The sequence below is a fragment of the Camelus dromedarius genome, chromosome 5 (genome assembly GCF_036321535.1).
Source record: "Camelus dromedarius isolate mCamDro1 chromosome 5, mCamDro1.pat, whole genome shotgun sequence".
NCBI classification, from domain to species: Eukaryota; Metazoa; Chordata; class Mammalia; order Artiodactyla; family Camelidae; genus Camelus; species Camelus dromedarius.
Genome location: NC_087440.1, coordinates 22,342,542 through 22,358,792, shown reverse-complemented (window position 1 = coordinate 22,358,792; position 16,251 = coordinate 22,342,542). Strand labels below are relative to the sequence as shown.

General features: G+C 51.2%; 1 protein-coding gene and 1 long non-coding RNA gene across 3 annotated transcripts; one reads left to right on the top strand and one right to left on the bottom strand.

Moving 5' to 3' along the window:
- Nucleotides 1-3,777: 3,777 nt before the first annotated feature.
- On the bottom strand, nucleotides 3,778-4,940 carry LOC116153468 (uncharacterized). The gene is made up of 2 exons (XR_004137216.2): nucleotides 4,801-4,940; nucleotides 3,778-4,323 (listed from the first exon to the last, which is right to left on the bottom strand). It is a non-coding gene; the product is annotated as an uncharacterized LOC116153468 (long non-coding RNA).
- A 210-nt stretch (nucleotides 4,941-5,150) lies between these two features.
- SPINT1 (serine peptidase inhibitor, Kunitz type 1) lies at nucleotides 5,151-15,851 on the top strand. 2 transcript variants are annotated; one of them, XM_031453290.2, is made up of 10 exons: nucleotides 5,151-5,625; nucleotides 11,760-11,884; nucleotides 12,116-12,254; nucleotides 12,348-12,518; nucleotides 12,699-12,725; nucleotides 13,067-13,192; nucleotides 13,302-13,352; nucleotides 14,047-14,217; nucleotides 14,442-14,489; nucleotides 14,923-15,851. In XM_031453290.2, exons 1-10 carry the CDS (start codon nucleotides 5,151-5,153, stop codon nucleotides 15,132-15,134), a joined length of 1,545 nt encoding a protein of 514 aa, XP_031309150.1. In that variant the 3' UTR covers nucleotides 15,135-15,851. The 2 variants fall into 2 exon arrangements, with proteins under 2 accessions (XP_031309150.1, XP_031309151.1); XM_031453291.2 differs by lacking the exon at nucleotides 13,067-13,192.
- Nucleotides 15,852-16,251: the final 400 nt, after the last annotated feature.

Sequence of the window (16,251 nt, the reverse complement as noted above, 5' to 3'; positions counted from 1 at the left end):
ACAGAGGCCAGTGGATGAATCTTTAATGATGAAATTTTAGGCCCTAAGTTAACAGGGTAGGGGAGGTGTTTGAGGGCTGGAGGCCAGGATGGTAGCCTGGGAAAGCCCAGGCTTTGGAGGAAGACTGACAGATCCCAGTTCAAACTCAGCTTTGCCCTGCATTGGTTTTATAACCTTCAAGTTTCACAACCTCTTTGAGTCTGTTTTCTCATCTGCTGAATGGGTTTGGGAGAGGATTAAATGACAAGATGTATGTAAACATTTAGCATGATGTCCAAAACAGAGTCCCTTCTCAGTAGACATCCCTTTCCTTCCTTTCTTTGCCTTCTCATCTTCCCTGCCTTCTTGGTGAGGTTCAGTCTCAAAGGCTGACCCTGGGATTTCTCTGCAGTGGCTTCCTTCCTGGCCCTCTTTGGAAGAGGGTGGATATGAGAAGGGGGTAGGGAAGCCTCTAAAATGCAGCCTTAGACTCAGCTGTTACTTTGATGACCTGGTATACTCTCTGATAGGCAGTAATTATTAAGGTGTTTCCTTCCTTCTTCTGTTTCTGTCTTCTGAAGGGATTGGGAGCCCTTCCAGGCAAAGATCAGAAGAGTCCATGGGTTTTGTTCATTCATTAATTCATTCATTTAACAAAGAAATTGTCAGCTTCTCTGGTAGGCCAAGGATTATGCTCAATACTGGGAATTGGTGATCCAAAAAAGACAGTCCCTGGCCTCATGGAACTTACAGTCTAGTGTAAAAATAAACATTAATCAACTAATCAAATAAATGAAAAACAGCCACATATTTAACGATCTGGAGAAAAGGTAATAGGTGCTATAGGATGTCTAGTGAGGATGTGACCTACCAAGTTGTAGTATTTGAACTGAGTTCTGAAGGATGAGTAGGAGTTAACTAGGCACAGGGACCAGCAGGAATAGATCTGGCAGATCAGGCAAAGTCCCTGTGGCAGGAGAGAGAGGGTGAGTACAAAAGACTAGAAAAAATCAGTGGGGCTGGAACAAAGAGATGAGGAAGGCAAAAGTGAGCTATGAGGCAGAAAGGGTGGAGGTATCTAGGCAGGGCCCTGTGAACCATGTTCAAGAGTTTTGTCTCTATCCAAGAGCACTGGAAGTCACTGCAAAATCTTAAGCAAGGATGGCTGGGAAGGCTGACATGTTCAGATTTAAATTTCCAAAAGATAAACTTGGCTGTTGAATAGAGAGAGGATCAGAGGGTGCAGAAAGCCTGAAAGTCAGTTGGGAGGCCATTGCTGTAGAGCTTGACTGGGGGCTGTAGTGTTGTTGATAGTGAGAAGTGGACAGATTGAAGGGCTATTTAGGGGGTAATATCCAACAGAACTTGGTGATGGATTGCAATATGCAAGCTTCATGAATGCCTACACTGGAACACAGATGGGTTCATGCATGGGGCCTCTCTGAGCCTGTTTCCTCATCTGTAGACTGGGAGTTGGTGAGAGTCTACATGAGCACACAACATGGCCCCAGTGAAGCTTGATGGCACACAAATGAGTTATGCCCATTAGTTCTAGAGTAAGGCTCCTTATTTACATTCTTCCATCTCAGCATTGACCTGCGCATGTCACCATTCACCAATAAGTTTGCCCAAGATAAGGGAACTCCAGGTTCAAGATAAAATAGGAAGAAAACCCACCAGCACCACAGGGTCATAGCAGGGTGGGGAAATAAAGAGCATGCAGGCCTGGCCAGAGGTGAGGGTGTCTGCCCTGCTCTCCTGGCCTGGCCTGGCTCCAGTGGTGGGATAAAATAAGCAGTAGGCAGACCCCATCAGAACTAGGCTGTTCTCAAATGCTTTTTTTCTTATTAAATTTTTTTTATAATAAAAGAAAAACATGTTCATTTTATTTTATTTAATTTTTTTAGCTGGAATCCTTCCCAGTTAAAATATGTTCATTTTAGAAACATTTCTAAATTTTCTAAAACGTTTCCCCATAATCCTGCCACACAAAAACCACCACTGCTAGCATTCTGGCAAGTTTCTTTCTAGTCTTTTTGCTATGCATATATATTTAATATAGTTAAGAAAATGCTATGTAAAATATATAATCATTTAGAAAACTTTAAAAAATATTATTCAAGAGATGTTTTAAAAAAGACATATTCATTGTGTAAAATTCTAAAATACACATAAATCTAAATGATCTGTTTGGTGTTTTTTTTTTTTTTAAATTGAAGTGTAGTTAGTTATAATGTGTCAATTTCTGGTGTACAGTGTAATATTTCAGTCATACTTATACATACATATATTTGTTTTCATATTTTTTCATTATAGGTTATTACAAGATATTGAATACAGTTCCCTGTGCTATACAGAAGAAATTTGATTTTTATCTATTTTATATATAGTAGTATTTGCACATCTTGAACTCCTAATTTATTCCTTCCCACCCCCTTTCCTCCCCCCGGTAACCGTTAAGTTTGTTTACTATGTCTGTGAGTCTATTTCTGTTTTGTAGGTAAGTTCACTAGTGTCTTCTTTTTTCTTTTCTTTATTATTATTTTTTAGATTCCACATATGAGTGATATTATATGGCATTTTTCTTTCTCTTTCTGGTTTACTTCACTTAGAATGACAATCTCCAGGTCCATCCATGTTGCTGAAAATGGCATTATTTTATTCTTTTCTATGGCTGAGTAGTATTCCATTGTATATATATATACCACATCTTCTTTATTCAGTCATCTGTTGGTGGATATTTAGGTTGTTTCCATGTCTTGGCTATTGTATATAGTGGTGCTATGAACATTGGGGTGCATATACCTTTTTGAATTAGAGTTTCTTTGGGATATATGCCCAGAAGTGAGATTATTGCATCATATGGTAAGTCTATTCCTAGTCTTTTAAGGAAACTCCATACTGTTTTCCATAATGGCTGCACCAAACTATATTCCCACCAACAGTGTAGGAGGGTTCCCTTTTCTTCAAAAGGGTGTGATGCATTTATCGTTTGTGGATTTTTAAATGATGGCCATTCTAGCTAGGTATGAGGTGATACCTCATTGTAGTTTTGATTTGTATTCAAATTGCTAATTATTCTCTGATAATTAGCAATATCGAGCATTTTTTCATGTGCCTATTGGCCATTTGTATGTCTTCATTGGATAAATGTTTGTTTAGGTCTCTTGGTTTGTTTTGAGTATATGGACCAATGTGTGGGAAGTACTTAGGAACAGGGTTTGGACATTGTTAGGGCTTGATAGATATAGGTTTCTGTAATGGTGTATATGATGGAAGTAATGATAAATTGGTGGTAATAGTACCATAAGGTAATAGTCTCCTGTGTTGGGATTCTTGTATGTATAAGGTATTGAAGGAGACAGGAATCAAATTTCAACAAAATCCTTTCTTTCCAGTAACTGCACAATCCTAGGCTTCATTCCCAGTGTACCATCTTTGCTCTGTGTTCCCCACTGTGTCTGGGACAGTGTAAAACCCCAGAAAATCCAGAGAAGGGGAGACAGACCCCAAATTCCCACCCCAACATCCACAATATGGGCAGTTAGGGAATGTTGCAGTTCAGCCAGGGAAAATGATTGCAGGTTTGGCTACAATGACCTAGTGGGCAAAGCCTAAAAGAGAAAGTAGGAAGACTGTTCCCATTGGGTGGGGGGTTGTTAAGTCATCATGGAAAGGCTTTGAGTCTCTTTTTGGGGAGAGCATTAACAGGATCAATCTTGCTCTGTAAAGAATGATTTTTAAGAGAATGGTGTTTTTAAGAATGGTCTTTTCTTCACTCAGGAAAAGCAAGGAGTCCGTGGTTGTGTGAAATTTATTAACTCAGCTACTTTGATGAGCAGGAACCCCTAGCTTCCAAGGATGGCATTTCACTGGAAGAGGGCAGCCAGCTCCTGACCAGGAGCATCCCCTTGGTGAGAGAGGAGAGGGATTCTGAGCTCCAGGGAAGGAAGTAGCCGACCAATGAGGCTAACACAGACTCAGCTCCAACAGAGACCCGAACGTAAATGTTAGTACAAGATGAGGAAGGGCCTCCAGCAAAAAGGAACCACTGCGGGTCAAGCAGGGAAGCCTGGCCCTGGGAATTCGCCTCAGTTTCTCACTCTGGCAGAAAGGAGGGCTTCCGGAGCTGGCAAAGGCGGCGGCGACGACGGGCATCCCGGATTCCAGTTACCAAAGGGGCATTCACACAGCTTCTGGGATCTCTTCCCGCCACGGGATGGAAATGAGTCCCCGAGGGCTGACGATGACAGCGTGATCATTTGCGTCGGGCTTTTCCCCATTTCTCCTCCTGCAGCAGCTTCACTTGCGCCTCAGGCACGGGTCTGAGAAAGCTGGTTCCGACTGGAAAAGAAAGCCGGAGGCAGCCGCCCCAGAGCACCCGACCCTTGGGTGACCGATTCGCTAGAGCGTCCTGTCCTGGCCTCCGGGGATAGGGGTGCACTTCTGGGACGCGGGATCCCCCCTACCTGAGGCTGAACTTGGTGGAGCCGGCGTAGAGCAGCCTTGAGGGGCGCGGCCCGAGGCAGGGCACCAGGGCCTATGAGCCCCTTTGGGAACCAGGCTGCGGGGAAGGGGTCGGGGATCGCGGGGACGCGCGGCAGGCGGTCCGGAAGCTGGTGCGGTGAAGGCTCGGCGGGCGTGGGCGGGCCGGCGGCACTGGGGTTAATGTCCGCCTCGCCCCGGCCGCGCTGACTCAGTTTCACCAGAAACCAGAGGGGAGGAGGTGGCCGATCCCCAGCACACCAGGCATCGGGGCGGAAGCGGCGTCCCGAGCCGCGCTGGAGGCCGGGACCGGAACCTCGGCCCCACCCCACTCACCTGCGCAGGTAACCCGGGTCTGGGAGAGCGAGGCGGAGGCGGAGCGGGTTTGGAGCATGCCCTTTGTTCTGCGCCCGTGCGTGTGTCCGGGTACGTGAACTCTAGCCGTCTAGTGGCTGGGTCGCGGGAGTGTGCGTAAGAGGACCGGGCCTGCGTGCCCCACTTAACTCCCGGGGTGCATGGTGCTCCTCCGTCCTCCTCTTCACTTCCTCCCGGCCGGCCCGCCTCCCTTGAAGTCTCCTGGCTGATCCGGTGTCTCCTCCTCCCTCCCCTCCCCTTTCTCAGGTCGCTAGCACCCTCGGAGCCCAGAAGCCCGCACTGTGAAGGTGACCCCTGTGGGGAGGAGGGCGATGGTCCCTGGGAGGACGATGGCGGGGGCCTGCCTCTCCCAAGCCCGCACTCTGGCGGTCGCCGTGTGGCTTCTGGGCGCAATCGGCCTCCTGCGCACCCAGGCCGGGCCACCGCCGGTGCCCCCCGGTCTGCTTACGGCAGACAACTGCCTGGGCCGCTTTACCCCCGGGGTGCCTGCCTTCGTGCTGGACACCAACGCCTCGGTCAGAAACGGGGCCACCTTTCTGCGCTCCCTCACCGTGCGCCGCGGCCGGGACTGCGTGCATGCCTGCTGCAGCTCCGAAAACTGCAATCTGGCGCTGGTGGAGTTACAGCCCGACGGCGGGGAGGACGCCATCGCCTCCTGCTTCCTCATCGACTGCCTCTACGAACAGAACTTTGTGTGCAAGTTCGCACCCAGGGAGGGTTTCATCAACTACCTCAGGCGGGAGGTTTATCGATCTTACCGCGAGCTGCGGACCCAAGGCTTTGTAGGTAAGGACGAGGGTGGCGGGATGGGTGGATTTGGGACGACCCAGAGAAGGGGCTGGTTATGGAGTCCTGCGCGAGGCCAGCATCAGAAAGGAGTTAGGAGGAGAAACCCATTCTACCCCAACTCCTCCTTAGAAGTAGGCTGCATAAACAGTAAATGAAGGACACAGGCTACAGGAATGGGGAGGGGTGACATTCTAGAGCCCAGAATGGCTCCTAAATTCAGGATGGAGAGTGGGCTGGTGCTCTGTGATGTGTGTATGGGAACGAGGAGGCAGCTTCTGGGGATTCCCACTTCTGGCCCTAATAGGCCTGGCCAGGGCAGAGAGTGAACTATCTGGAGGCCACCTGGTGACTAGATAGGTATTCCCGGACAAGCACTGTCCTAGGCACCTTGAGGCCATCAAGTGAACCTGGTGAAGGATAGGCTCCATCTCCACTGCTGGGATTGGTTATAGCATCTCTCTGCACCCTTCCTCCAATGTATTGAACTTTCGGTGGTCTGAGGAAAACTGCCAGATCCCCAGAGTATAAAAAACAAACCCAGTCTGGGGGGGTGACCCAACTAGGGAGGGAGCAGTATAGAGGCTCTGGGGTGGGGGTGAGGAGGGTTGCTGGCTGAGTCAGCCCAATGGTATGTATACCTGGTAGGGAAGGGATGTCATCTCTCCAGGCAAGTGTATGTGTGTGTGCACACTCGTAAGCAGTCAGGGCTCTTCCTGCTTAGGATCTGGTAGCCAAGCTGTCTGCTCACCTTGTTTACTTCGAGGGATAAAGGCAAAGTGGGACCCGGGGCTCCTCCTCTTTCCTTCTGGGACTGAGCAGTTAACTGGGATCAGGGCCCCTCCAGAGACCTTCGTTCCCCATTCTCTCCACCTGCTATTCTGGCCAGGTGGGGCTCCAGGGCAGGGATGGGTCACACTAATAACCTCTATTAGTACTTTACAGTTTGCTGATTGCTGTGCCACTCAGCCTCTCACTTAGGCATCATGACAACCACCTCTGAAAAGGGTGCTATTAGTAGTTGTCCCACTTTTTAGATTAGGAAACTGACTCCCATGTTAAATAATTTGCCCAGGATAACACTGCCCACAAATGGGAGACCTAGGACTCAACCCCAGGCAGGACCTCCAAAATTCCTGTGCTCTTTTCCACATAAGAGCACCTTTCTGGTAGAAAACCTGTCTCTGACACCCTAGCGGACAACAGAACCAGAGACTGGGGTACCCAGGGGCCAGGACTGGCTGGGGCTGAGTCGCGGTGCTCAGTTCTGGCAAGCAGAGAAGGGATTTCTCTGCCCACCCTTTTCCTGGTTAAGGGCCTGCTCTTCTCCCCATCCTCCCAATAGCTCTCCTGGAGCTCTGAGGAGAGGTGGAATGGAGATTCCGGGAGGCAGACACTGTCTCTGGGCTAGGCTGGGCCACTGGTTCCCTCTGGATCAGGGCCTGAGCCTGTTCCACAGGAAGCAGCAGAGTGTAGGTGGTGATGACTCTAACTGACCTGAGATGCCTGTGCCCTCCCTGCTCTGACAAGACCCATCGGAGTCCCACTGCTGAGCCAGTGCCTAAAACTCTGGGGTCTGGTCAGGGAGCAGAGCTAGACGAGGCTTTCCTCTTCTGGAAACCTCCCCACCCCCTAACTGGCCTAGCTGACAACTCAGGATGGCGTGGAGATTTCCTGGGGCCTGTGGGGAGCTGGCTAAAGCTTAGACTTAGCATGAACCCTAGCCATTTCAGGGCACTGCAGTGCTTGGGTGAGTGGAGGATGCTGTGCGCGTGTCAGGGAGTCCATTCTCAGCTAAGCCTGGCCAGAGAGGTTGGAAGTGGGTACAAACATTATGGCATCCTGGAGGCTAGGCCAGGGTAGACCGAGGCAGGCAAGGTAAGCGAGTGTTCAGGGGTTTTTTGATTCTTGCACTGGGGAAATCCCCCGCAGGGTGGTTCGATCTGTTCCCCTTTCCCTGCCTGTGGCTAGGCCGGTCCAATCCAGATTCCTGGGGCCTCCTGAGTACCTGGGTCCTTCCTCTCCCTTCCCCTGCTCTCCCCTACTTTCTGAGGGAGGAGTGGCTTAGAAGGTGGAGTCTGTTGCCCTGGAGATGTCCTGAGGCCTGGTAGCTGGGGGAGGGGCTGGCTTTATTGCCACTCTGGCCCTCTGCTCTCTTGGGGGTGGGACAAAGGGAGTGGTAGGGCAGGGCATCTGCCCCTTGCTCCTAGGGGCTGGGACTTGGAGAGGACCAGCTGCGTGTGGGTGGACATTGCTGATTCGGCCCAAGGTCTGACATATCACTCTGCTGCCACTTCCACCCTGGGGGCCGATGGGGCTAGCCCTGTCTGTCTGCTAAGTAGACTGCCAAGTAATCTGTCTTCTTTCCCCTTTCAGACTGCTGATTACTTTTTGAAAAATGCAAGGAGGGAGGAATGGGCTCCTCCCAGCTCACTGCCCCCTTGGCTTGGCCTCTCACCTCAGGGCCTGGGGCTGGCCCCTGCTGGGCCCTCAAGCCACCAGGCTGAGGTTTGGTTCCAGACAAGTACTTGCCTGCTCTCCCAGCCTTACTTCCCCTCAACCCCTGTAACCTTGGTTCCCTTTTCTCATTCCTGGAGGCCTCTGCACCTTCTGACATGTTTCTCCTTTGAAGCTCTCCTCTCCCATCCCTTTGCTGTCACTGTGTGTCCTGTTCTTCTCACTTTTGGGACCACCCTCTGTGAGTCCCCTATTGACTCTGTTTCCTCTGCCTCATCAAAGAGGACTCCCTGTGACTCAGCCTCCTACCAGGTGTTCTTATCTCTTTACCTTTGCTTCCATTGAACACACTCTTTCACTTGACACACCCTCCGCAGAGCCTCTGTGGAGGGCAGTTTTGGCAATATCCATCAAAAATTGAAATGCACATAACATAACCCTCAACACAGTTCCACTTGCAGGAACTAATCTTGCGGCTATACTTAAACATGTGGAAAACAACTTACCAGCCAGTCACTCACTGTACTGTTTATAAGAGCAGAGAATTGGAAACAATCTAGGTGTCTGTCAACACATCCTATAATTGGATACTGTGGTGCTGTTTTAATAATAATAAACCCTGAAGCAGCATGGGTTAGTTCTTAGGAAGAAAGGAAGAATCCAAATTAAGAGGATACTGGTGGACTGCTTAAACATGTTGTAAATTATGGCACATTCATACAATGGAGTACTATGCAACTGAAAAAAGTTTGTTATGTGTTGCTATGAAATGATTTCCAGTATGTGTTAAGGGAAAAGCAAGACGAAGAACCTGCATGCTTGTGAATTCAATTCTCTCTCTCTTGATATTTACACATACACACACACACCCAGACTAGTAAGAGTGGATGCCTCTGGAGAGAGGAACCTGAAGGGTTAAGAAGAGGGGACTTAATTCTCACTACCCTTTAGTATTTTTAAAATTTTTCATTATGTACGTGTATTACCTAAGCTAAAAACAAAAACAAAACCGTAACATTATAAAGGCAATCAAAATCATAGCTCTAAGCAGGTATGACCTGCAGTGTGGCACTTTGATGTTTTGGAGAGAGCGTGAGTCAGAAGAACCTGATTCAAATCCCAGCCCTGCTGTTTAGAAACTCAGCAACCCTGAGCAAGTCACTTAACCTCTTTGGTGTCAATTTTCTCATGTGGAAAGAATGCATTTGTGGCAGGATGGTTAGGAAGGTAGGCGATGTAGATCGGGGTCAACAAACTTTCTGTGAAGGTTCAAATAGTAAATATTTTAGGCTTTGTGGGCCATACAGTGTTGGTTACAACTGCTCAGCTCTGCCATTGTAATGTCAAAGCTGCCATCCACAATATGTAAATAAATAGGTGAATCTGTATCTTAATTTATGGATACAAATTTGAGTTTTATGTGCTTTTCACATGTCGCGGAGTGTTATTTAAATTTTTTTCAATCATTTAAAAATATAACAGGTGGTGGGCTAGATGTGGCCCATGGGCCGTAGTTTGGCAACCCCTAATGGAGATGCTGCAGGTAAAGTACCTAGCCTGGTGCCCGGCACACTTCAACAAGGGGCAGCTTTGTTAATGACTCCAGATCTTTCTCCATCTCTGGCTTCTCTGGAGCTCCCACTGTGCACCTCCCCTCTGGATGGTTTTCCCTCCCTCAAATTCAACTTCTCTCTGACTAAAACCCACATGTTCCTGCTCTACCTGGTTTCCCTTCCGCTCTTGCCCTGGCTCTCCTTCCCCAGTTCCCAGCACCTGTCAGTCACGGAAGCCTGAAGCGTCTGCCCAGAATTGTTTCTCACATCCTCCTTTCCGTCTCTCAGCTGTCCCTTACTTTAGATCACTCCTGTTGCATCTACCTTGAACCCCTGCACTGGTCCACTGGCCAGCCTCCTTGCCCCAGAGGAATAATTCCAAACAGATAGGTAAACAGATGCTGACTGGAGCTCAGGAGTTTCCCTGCTGCCTGGGCCCTTGACCCCTCCCTTAGGACTCCTGGACCTCGACCTGGCATCAAGGAGGTCAATGTCTAGTGCAGCCATGGCTGCAAGGACTTTGTGCTACTGTTCACAGCCAGTGTCTGTCTCCTTCCTGTATCACCAGTTGTTAAATATTTGAATGTCACTCCTGGTGCATCCACATGCCCTGACCCAGCATCCATGGCCCTTGGAGGTCTATTCCAGGCAGGCTGGTCTCCTTAATGTCCACCAAACCAGCCTTGCAAATTCCTGGCTCGTTGCTTTGGTTCATCACGTTTTCTGCTGTCATCTGCAACACAGAACGTTCTCCCCTACAACCAAACAAATTTAAAAACAAAAGAATCAAAAAATCCCTTCTGTCTTCTTCACAAGCCTCGCCTTTTCCCTCTGACTTGCCACTGTCTTTCCCTTCTCTGAACATCCATTTCCTGTCTCGTTTATGTACCACAAATCCCTTCATCTTGTTGGGTCTTTTGTCCCATGTTGCCTCATGCTGTTGGGTCTTCTCTGCCTAAGTGGCCCATAACACCCTCAAGGGCATGTGTCAGTTTCCTAGGGCCACTGTACCAAATTACTACAACCTGGGTGGCTTAAAACAACAGAAATGTACTGTATCATAGTTCTGGAGGCCAGAAGCCCAAAATCAAGGTGTTAGCAGGGCCACGCTCTCTCTGAAAACCCTGGGGGAGAATCCTTCCTTGCCTCCTCCAGCTTCTGGTGGCTTCAGCCATTCCTTGGCTCCTGGCTGCATCACTGCAGTCTCCTGCTGTCTTCACACAGCCTTCTTTTCCTTCCCTGTCTTCTCTTTTCTAAAGGCACTTGTCATTGGATTTAGGGCCTGCCCAGCCAATCCAGGATTGTCTCATGTGGAGATGCTTAAATCGATTAATTCTGCAAAGACCTTTTTTTTCCCCAATAAGGTCAATTCATGAATTCTGGAGATTGGACACGGACATTTTGGGGAGGGGGGCACCATTCAACCCACTGCAGGCAGGAATCCTGCTTTGTGCTGTTTCTCTCTCCAGCCCTAACCTGAGACTCGAGGAAGCCTCAGGCACGGGTACCCTCTGGTCGAGGGAGGGCATGGTTCCCTTGGGTCCTCTTGTAACTAGAGGCTGAGTCTGTCTGAGATGGCAGAGGCATCCTCCTCCGTGGCCAATCATCCTGGGACACCCAGGCTTGACACGGCACAGCCTGGGGACTCTGTGCTTAAGGCCTCTATCCAGATGGGTTTCTCAGCAGTGATCTAGGCCACAGAGTAAGGGGTGATGGTGTTAATTACACATTAACTTATCTGGCTTTTCAAAAGTGTTGTTACTAACTTTTTAAAGCAATTATCACAAGTACCTGCTTATTATAGAAAACAGGAAAAGCCCCCCTTCCAAATATATGTGCATATATATATATATATTTTTTCTCCCTAAATGGGATCAGATGGCAATGTTGCTCGGTTATTTGCTTCAGAAAGTTGGTTTTACAACATAAAAACGTCGTAGTATAATATATCTAAATAGAGGACAAGAAGGTGGTTTGGTTGTGAACGCCCATCTGTACCCCTGTGCATGCTGCCAAGTCTCAGGTTGGTCTAGGTCACCCATACGGCACCAACCCCTCACCCTAGGAGAGATCCTGTCCATTCAGTGAGAATGAATACCTCACCTTATCTCACCTTCCTCTCAGGGTCCGGGATCCCCAAGAGCTTGGCAGGCATAGACTTGAAGGTACAGCCCCAGGAACCCCTCATGCTGAAGAGTGAGAACACAGACTGGCACCTACTGCAGGGTGACACAGATGTCCGGGTAGAGGTGAGACACTGGGCTGGCTCCCTGACCCTCACCTCAGCTCTCCAGGGCCCCTTTTTTGAGGCCATCAGCCAACCCATGGCTCCAGACAGGGTGGGGTGGATAGGAGCTGAGGATACACTTAATACCAAGTCCCTCTGCTCTCCCCAGTGGGGGTGGGGGGTTGGCTAGGGGGACCTGGGGCAGCCCAGGGGCATCGAGGGGTCCCAGCCTGATGGCCACTCCTGTGTGTAGAGGAATGACCCGGACCAGGTGGAGCTGTGGGGACTCAAGGAAGGCAGCTATGTGTTCCAGCTGACAGTGGCCGGCTCAGAGCAGCCAGAGAGCACGTCCAATGTCACAGTCACCGTGCTGTCCGCCAAGCAGACAGAAGGTGAGGAAGGGGGTGGGAAGTAGCACTAGGAGCCACCCCCTACCTCAGTTGACTGGGCCCGCAGACCCCCCTCACCAGCTTTCCTTCCTCCAGAATACTGCCTCGCATCCAGCAAGGTGGGCCGCTGCCGAGGCTCCTTCCCCCGCTGGTACTACGACCCCACGGAACAGATCTGCAAGAGTTTTGTCTATGGGGGTTGCTTGGGCAACAAGAACAACTACCTTTGGGAAGAAGAGTGCAAGCTCGCCTGCCGCAATGTGCAAGGTGGGCCTTTGCAAAGCAGTGTTGGGGCTCAGGTCACTTTCCCTCAGGGTAGGTGTTACCTCGTCACAGGTCAGGGAGGTGGGTGGGGGAGTCTCCTGTCCCCAGGCCCCTGTCAGCTCATCCCTTCGCCCTTCGGGGCCTGGCCCTGCCTCCTCTCACTTCTCGGTTTTTCTCTCCTAGGCCCCTCAGTGGAAAGGCACCATCCAGGTGGGCTTTGCTCCTTTCCCTATTCCTCTCACCCCTGCCAGCCCTCCAGCCCTTATCAGGTCTAGGCCCCTGACCATGTTGCCTTGGCCCAAACCAGTCCTACCCTCATAGGATGTGGAGGACCACAAACAACCCACCCCTTGCAGCCCAGCATCCTCCTAATCTGGGTCTGCCCATTTTGCGTGTAGCAGGGTTTGGGGGGCGGGGGTGGAAAGGGAACAGGGGTTGGGTCATGCTGTCGTATTAGGGTAGAAAGGGCCAAGTAGATGATGGACCCTTGGTACTTGCTGGCCTCTGCTGGAGCCTGACCTCACACACTGCCCCGTCCTGCCCCCACCCAGTGTGCTCTGGCACCTGTCACTCCAGCAAGTTCCGCTGCAGCGATGGCTGCTGCATCGACAGCTTCCTGGAGTGTGACGACACTCCCGACTGCCCCGACGCCTCCGACGAGGCCACCTGTGAAAAATGTGAGGCCTGGGAGATGGAGGGGCGGTGGGCAGCCGCGGGGAGGGCTGGACCGCTTGCCCTGCCCCTCTGAGAGACTCTTGTTGAGTCTCTGATCTTTCATCTTTGCAGATACCAGTGACTTTGATAAACTCCAGAGGATCCATTTCCCCAGAGACAAAGGTGAGCTCCGGCACAGGTCCCCTGGGTCAGGGCTCCACTGCCGTCCTCACTCATCCCATCAACATACCAAACGGGCCTGCTGGGTGTACCAGGCTGGGTGCGCCTCCTGGGCTTTCCTTCTGTGTTTCCCAAGCATCAGACATCCTCTTAACACCTTCAGAAATTTAGTCATACCCACATGTCACTGAGATGTTACTGGTTTAACTTACTGTATTATAAAGGAAATGTTACATCACTACCATAAATGGAAAGCCTCTATTATGTGCCACAAATTGAGACTGACTATTTAAAAAAGTACAATGAAACATGGTAATCAATTCTAGCTGGACACTGTTGCCTGCCAAGGCCCAGATCCTGAGCTTTCTTTGTTAAAAGTTAGACCATCCAGTGATAGAGAGAAAACCAAGTCCTTGATATAATCAGGAATGCTGAAAGAAAATTGAAAAAGATATAGTTATGTGAGTCAGCCTAGGGTAATTCTGGGCCTAAGATTACTCTCCTGGATTTATTCCCTTGCTTCTGGCAACACTGCAGATGGGCCAAATATTTCTGGGGCCCCTGAGGCCCTCACTGAGTCACAGCCATCCTCAGCATGAGGTGGCTTGGGAGGTGACATGCAGCAGCCATGTGGAGCCTGGTGGTGGCAGGGATGCCTTGTGGACACTCCCCCCTTTGCCTGCTCTTTACCCCCCAGGCCACTGCGTGGACCTGCCAGACACCGGCCTCTGCTTGGAGAGCATCCCACGCTGGTACTATAACCCCTTCACTGAACGCTGCGCCCGCTTTACCTATGGCGGTTGTTATGGCAACAAGAACAACTTTGAGGAGGAGGAGCAGTGCCTTGAGTCCTGTCGTGGCATCTCCAGTGAGCCGGGCAGTGGGGGAAGAAGATGGGGAGGGGAAGGGCTTAGCTGGAGCACTAGAACACTGGGCTGTGTCCCAAGGCCTGGGCTGGTCACACCTCGTCCTCAGAGCAGCTGGAATGGGGGTGGGAGAGGATGGCAGTGGGGGGGTCTGGGGCACTGCTGAGGAGTGGCTGAGTCTCTGAGCCCTTCAGATTGACTTGTTTCTCCCCCCATCATTTTGTAGAGAAGGATGTGTTTGGTCTTCGGCGGGAAAGCCCCGTTCCCAACACAGGTAAGCCCCAGTCCGCCCTGTCACCACTGAATTAGGTATCAACTCAGGGATCAACTCCACACAATTGGTTGTGACTGCCTAAACCTGTGTTGAGAAGGATCCTGAGGTTGGCTAAAGGGACAGAGCACCACAATCAATAGTGATACCTGCCATGGGCAAGGGAGAAGCATAAAAATGCACGTGCCAGGGGTGTGCCGTCAGAGTCCCAGGCCCCTCCCTGTGATGCCTGCAAGGAGAGCAACCTGGAGCTGAGACCGAGGCCCATCAGAATCCCTCCCACTGAGCTCTCAATGGAGCTGTTCAGCTGCCCGAGGGCCAGAGGTCCTTCCACACCCGGCATCCACTTGCCTTGGTCCCTTCGATACAGAGTAGGGGTGGGTGTCAGAACTAAGCAGGCTCTGGGAACGCTGCAGTCAGCCCCTTCCTCCCCCAGGCTCCATGGAAGTGGCCATCGCAGTCCTGCTGGGCACCTGCATCGTGGTGGTGGTAGCCATCCTGGGTTATTGCTTCTTCAAGAACCAGAGGAAGGGCTTCCACAGACATGGCCACGGCCATCCCCCGCCCCCTACCCCCACCAGCTCCAAGGTCTCCACCACCGAGGACATGGAGCACCTGGTCTATTACCAAACGACCCGACCCCTCTGAGCCAGGGGCTGCCTTGGCCCTTGAGCCAGGGGCTCTCGAGGGCTTTCGCCAGCTCTCACCTGGCCCTGTTTCCTCCTTGCCGAGATGGAGGCCTGGGCTGGGGAAGACTTTGAGACTGTATACCTCCAGCCTGTTTCCCAGACCCATTCTGCCTCCAAGACCAGGGCTCAAGCCTGGCTTGGAGGTGTCTCAGCTAAGCTCAGGCTGCTTGTTCCTGAGAATGCTCAAGGGTCTGAGAGATGCAGAAAACCTTTGAGCCAGGAGTCCCACACACGGTTGACCTGTTGGCCTAGGATTTCAGAGGAAGATTTGCTTCCTGTTCAAAGCTGCCTGCCCCCACCGCATGGCCTTGGGAAGGGGCCTGGGGTGGCATCACAAGCTGGGGGGCCCAACCCATCCTCCAGAGCTGCCCCTCCCACTCTGCACAGTCCAGGGCTGGGGAGAAGGACTTCCCTGTATGTTTTGTTGTACAGAGTTGCTTTTTGTTTATTTAATGCCACGGGGCTGGGTGAGAGGAGTGGAAAGTGGCTCTCTAGTGCCTGCCTCCTCTTCCCCTTCCCCCAAGAGTGAGCCCCAACCTGGCCCACAGAGCCAGATCCTCTGTATCCTCCCCCACCCCCCGGGGCACTCCGACATCACACTCCCACCCCCACCCACTCCCCTACTTCCCACAGGCCCCAGTCCACCCTCAGTGTAATAAAACGATTTGTTCTGTGAGTCTCCTGCCTCTGCTCTGTGGGCCAGGAGAGGGACAGCGCTGCTGGGGGGAGATGGGGCCGCCCTGTCCAACCGGTTCAGGCTTTGGTCACCCTGTTTAGCAGGTTTTCCCACCCTTCCCGAAACTGTCCTAGCCCTGGCCCCTGGGGGCAGGGAGAAGTGCCAAGTCTGACCACCAGAGGGGAGGGAAGAGAAGAGGAGGAGGGGGAGAAGAAGGGAGGGGAGGGGACAGAGGGCTGTGGAAGTAGGGGGCCTAGGGAGGCTGGGGCACTGTTTCTTCCTGGCTTGAGCTTGTCAATGAGCCTGTTCAGTAGCTGAGGCCAGTTTTAACTGCAGTGTGTAGTTAAGGATGGCAGGGGAGGGAGAGTGTACAGGCTTGAACCCTGATTCTTATGTCTAC

What these genes read in the sequence shown, in the direction of transcription:
- SPINT1 (XM_031453290.2), top strand. Translation starts at nt 5,151, where the DNA reads ATGGTCCCTGGGAGGACGATGGCGGGGGCCTGCCTCTCCCAAGCCCGC. An exon ending in CGAGGCCACCTGTGAAAAAT is followed by an intron (nt 13,193 to 13,301) that starts GTGAGGCCTGGG and finishes TCATCTTTGCAG; the next exon opens with ATACCAGTGACTTTGATAAA. An exon ending in GTCCTGTCGTGGCATCTCCA is followed by an intron (nt 14,218 to 14,441) that starts GTGAGCCGGGCA and finishes ATCATTTTGTAG; the next exon opens with AGAAGGATGTGTTTGGTCTT.